Source organism: Lactuca sativa, chromosome 1 (genome assembly GCF_002870075.4).
Source record: "Lactuca sativa cultivar Salinas chromosome 1, Lsat_Salinas_v11, whole genome shotgun sequence".
NCBI classification, from domain to species: domain Eukaryota; kingdom Viridiplantae; phylum Streptophyta; class Magnoliopsida; order Asterales; family Asteraceae; genus Lactuca; species Lactuca sativa.
Genome location: NC_056623.2, coordinates 74,094,855 through 74,099,163, shown reverse-complemented (window position 1 = coordinate 74,099,163; position 4,309 = coordinate 74,094,855). Strand labels below are relative to the sequence as shown.

Here is a 4,309-nt window from a genome sequence, read left to right as displayed (position 1 = left end):
TTAGTCCACTGGGTCTGAGGGTAATGAAATGTTTGTGGGAGGTGTTGTAAGAACTAGAGGTTGTTGAACCACATTGTCTTCAACGCCATGTATCATGAAGCGAATGTTGTTATGCGTGGATGTTTTCGTCATACGCACTGTCATTCTGATTGGAAAACTTTTACTTTTCTCAGATAGCAATGTCAATGTTTTCCAATGATCAAGATTGTCTTTTGTTATCAATTCATCCAATCGTGCTCCTAATAGCTTTTGTGTAACATTGTCAGATAGTATGGCGTTCATAGAGTCGGTTTGGTCAGCTATTGTTGCAACAAGTTTGAATCTATAGATATAAATAATTTTAGGTTGCATAAAATTTATAATCATAATAATTGTGTTATGTGGTTACAATAAATTACATTGAACATGGAGATTTAAGTATTCCATCTGATGGGTAGAACCAATTCTTTCCTTGTTTGAAAGTTGGTGTTTTGCAATCAGGACAGATTACCTGATATTAAGTGTATGTAAATGTGAAGTCCATCACATATGTTGACAACGAAAGTCTTTTCCTACAACAGGTTATTTATGTTATGTTGGTTAGATGTTGACAGTGAAAGTATTTTCCTACAACATGTTATTTATGTTATGTTGGTCGCTTAGAAAGTGATTGCTCGATGTGTTAAATAAATTAGATAAATAAAGGTTTGAGTAGGTACTGTTAGAATGAGACCATACCAGAAGTTCAGAATGGGTTTTTCGATTCATGTCGTGTAATGATATAGTTAGTCCAAATATGGGTTTTGAAGTTGGATTTGTTCAGTTTCTATAAGCAATCTATTCATTAGAATTGATGCAAATAACGTTCTTATGTATTACCTCTCGAGAAGTGCGGTTACGTCTCTGATAGGTGGATTGATGTACATGTGACTCATACTTGTTGTTCCTAGTCTCAGTGTACCTGAAAATAAGATTATTGTAATTGTTTTAGATTTTGTTTCTTTACTTATAATTGTTTTATGAGTGTCTATACGTGAAGATGTTTTGATGGGGACGTACCGGCAACAAGTGTAACTTTAACATTTGTTATAGCAAGTAAAACTGGACTAGGTGCATTTTTAATAGCAGAATGATTGAACCTTTCAGGTATGTCTGTGCATTCTTTCCTATAAGCTGATAGTAATTTCTTCACCACTGGAATTCAAGTGCGTTAGGTATAACAAATGAGAATACAAATGTATTTGAACAAGTCAGTTGCTTACGGATCGTTTGAGAGGATAAGAAGGGTGAATGGTTGCTGTCTTTCTTGGTACAATTCACAAATTTGACAAATATTCCTAGAAAGTCTACATAATGAATGGTGTAAAACAGAGTTTGGAGTTATAAATGTGCAAGAATTATGTGGATTCAAATATGACTAGTATGAGTTAGTTAAGAAGGTGAGATAAGGTATTAATATGGGTTAATACATGGACATAGGTTGACATAGTCGGGTATTTGATTTTTTTGATATAAAATAGAACCAATATTTGTGGATGGTGATTGTGTCAGGAATTTGTCTGATAGATGAAGCCGTACCAACAACAATGAATATTGATTTGTCCAACCACTTTTGGTAAGAATACAGTTCTCCGCAATCATATTTAGAAATTACATAACACTTTGAGACAGTGAACACATATTGCACATATCCTTGATCTTTTCGTTGTCCAAGAATCTGAATATCATCACCCTTAAATGGGAAAAATATTATGAAAGACTTTATTATGTGTATGCAATAAATAAAGTTTAATAACAATGTGTGCAAACTTACATATTTGTCGACAGCCAAAAACAAAGTCCGTAAGTTCGGTATTCTAGTGTCCAGGAACGTAAGATTCGTACATGTAGTTCTGTTACAGGAGATGCATTGCCAAATTCTAAAATTGTTGTTATATTCTCAAACATGGTTATGACGTCACAATGAAACCACCGAGAAATGTTAGTAACTATTTTTGGAAATGATAAGTACTTGTGGTTTGGAATTGTTAAATGAGTAAAACTAAGGCAATGGATATCCCTCATCTAAAAGTGAAATCAGAAAGAAATGTTAGCAATTCTTGGAAGAAGCGATAAATGTGTGTGTTTTGGGCACTTATTAAAAGAGTCAAATAAAGGAAATGGCTAATGGATGTGACTTGAATGTAAGATGAGACAGAAATGTTAGATAGTATGTATAGGAATGATACATATTTCTCAGCTGGGACTGTTAAAGGAGTAAAAGTATGGAAATGGATGTCCTTTTACTCAAAGTGAAGTGGGACAGAAATGTTAGAAAATGATGGCAGAGGTAATAAACATGTGTGTTTGGGTAGTAATTAAAAAATCGAAACAAAAGAAATGGCTATTATAAGTTGAATTTTGTTTGTAGGAGATGGTTTTTAAGTTGACCTCATTATTATTAACCTTGTGCAAGAAATCCTTAAACACACCATTTTTTGTTTTGTTGTGTCTACTGTTAGCATTAGGGTGTATGAGAACTTTAATAGAGTCTGGAGATGTGGCTTGAGACAAAGCAACATAAAGTTGACCATGTGTGAAAACCGATTGAGGTAGGTAAACACCAATCTTCTTTAACGACCGATCCTGACTTTTGTTAATTGTCATAACATAGCAAACCTTTACTTGAAATTGTTGTCTGATAGAAGCGAACAGTATGTCTGGAGCTTTGTGGATAAATTTAATACGAGGTATATATTCTTGGTTCCCAATGCATGTTCCAGAAATGATAGTTGCAACTATTACATTTGGTAGCAACTGAGATACCATTAATCGTGTACCATTGCACAACCATTCCCTTTGGTTAATGTTTATTAAAACCATGATGGGTGTGCCAATTTTGAGTGATAATTCATGAGGAAGTACACTGACAAAGTTCAATTGATTCAAATATTCAACTGGATAGAAAGCTTCAAATTCTACAAATTGAATTCCGTTTGACATGATGGCATCAACACTTTTGTAAAATTTTGTTTCTCCAGGAGAAACCTTCAAAATAACTTTCTTTATTTCATAAGTGGTATCATATTTAGGACAAACAATTGCCCCAACCGATAGAGTGGAGGCAGATGGATGTTTCAAAATCTCGTCTCCGTAAACAAAATGTATTAACTTTTCCAATGCCTTGTCTCCTCGGCGTATAAGAAATGAGGATGGGATATCAATCCATTTTGTGTATTCATCATCAGTGGGATCTGGTTGGCCTATGTCTCTATCTCCAATAATGATTAACCAAGCTGCAAATTTTGAGATAGTGAAATCTGTCATAGAGCATGAGTCATCATTTAGCAATCTCATATTACGGGTAAGTTTGTGTATTGTAAAAGATGGCCATAGGTATGAGTTTGGTAAAGTTAACCCTATGATTTGTAATGTGGTGCTTTTTTGGGGAAGTGGGTAATGTCTAACGAAAATCACCACCTAACAAAACAGACAGTCCACCGAAAAATTTGGTTTCACATTCTAGGGTATCTTTCAATGAACTGTCTAAGAACTCAAAGCACCGTCTGTCACTCATTGGTGCCTCAACCCATATAAGAATTGATGTCTTCTGAATTAGTTCTGTAAGCGATGTCCCTTTTCTAATATTACATGTTGTCTTGTCAATGAAGTCAATGGGTATATTAAACCTTGAGTGAGCTGTCCTTCCGGATGGTAGTAGTAATGAAAGCTATACCTGAAGCAGCAACATCGAGGTCAATTTTGCCAATGGAACAAAAATATGAAAGCAATGCAGTCTTAAGGAAAGTTTTCCCAGTTCCACCGTGTCCATATAAAAATATCAGAACTTATTTTGCCTGCTTATCTGATGCAATAACTGTGTTATAAATACAAAGTTGGTCATCATTTAGTTGTGAAACCATCTGCTCATTCTGGTGTTTCAGTAACTCTTTGTCATAACTTGTTTCTTCCAAAAGAAGACGAATTTGCCAAAGTCTAATAGTGTCTTCCGTAGGTTTAGGAAAATGAAATCTTAGACTGATTTTTATGGTGTACATGTTTGTAATATCTTCTCAAATTCAAATAAGATGAATTGTTGTAACTGAGAGTCAGTCATATTGAGGTTTGCATTGGGGATGTTTCTGTTTATGTTATATACTAAGGTGCTGTTTGTTTTTTCTGAGGCAAAATGTCTGCAGTCTGCGGACCACATCTGTAGACCTCTTCAGTAGAAGATGTGGACCAAACGTCTGCAGTCTGAAAAAAGAAGACTGTTTGTTTTTTTAACATCTGCGGGCTATTAAAATAAACTGAAATCTAAATAAACTGAAATCTAAATAAACTGATTTTT

The 4,309-nt window shown here is 34.4% G+C and overlaps 1 protein-coding gene across 1 annotated transcript; it reads right to left on the bottom strand.

Annotated features, from left to right (window-relative positions):
• LOC111900934 (uncharacterized) lies at positions 1-3,315 on the bottom strand. Its single transcript, XM_023896805.3, has 4 exons — positions 2,451-3,315; positions 1,039-1,173; positions 859-940; positions 1-322 (listed from the first exon to the last, which is right to left on the bottom strand). Exons 1-4 carry the CDS (start codon positions 3,313-3,315, stop codon positions 1-3), a joined length of 1,404 nt encoding a protein of 467 aa, XP_023752573.3.
• Between the last annotated feature and the right edge of the window lie 994 nt (positions 3,316-4,309).

Excerpts from the sequence above, each read along its gene's own strand:
- LOC111900934 (XM_023896805.3), bottom strand. The coding sequence starts at position 3,315 with ATGAGATTGCTAAATGATGACTCATGCTCTATGACAGATTTCACTATC. Across the intron at positions 941-1,038 it reads TAAAGTTACACTTGTTGCCG|GTACACTGAGACTAGGAACA; the intron begins GTACGTCCCCAT and ends TCTTATTTTCAG. Across the intron at positions 323-858 it reads GTAACCGCACTTCTCGAGAG|ATTCAAACTTGTTGCAACAA; the intron begins GTAATACATAAG and ends TTATATCTATAG.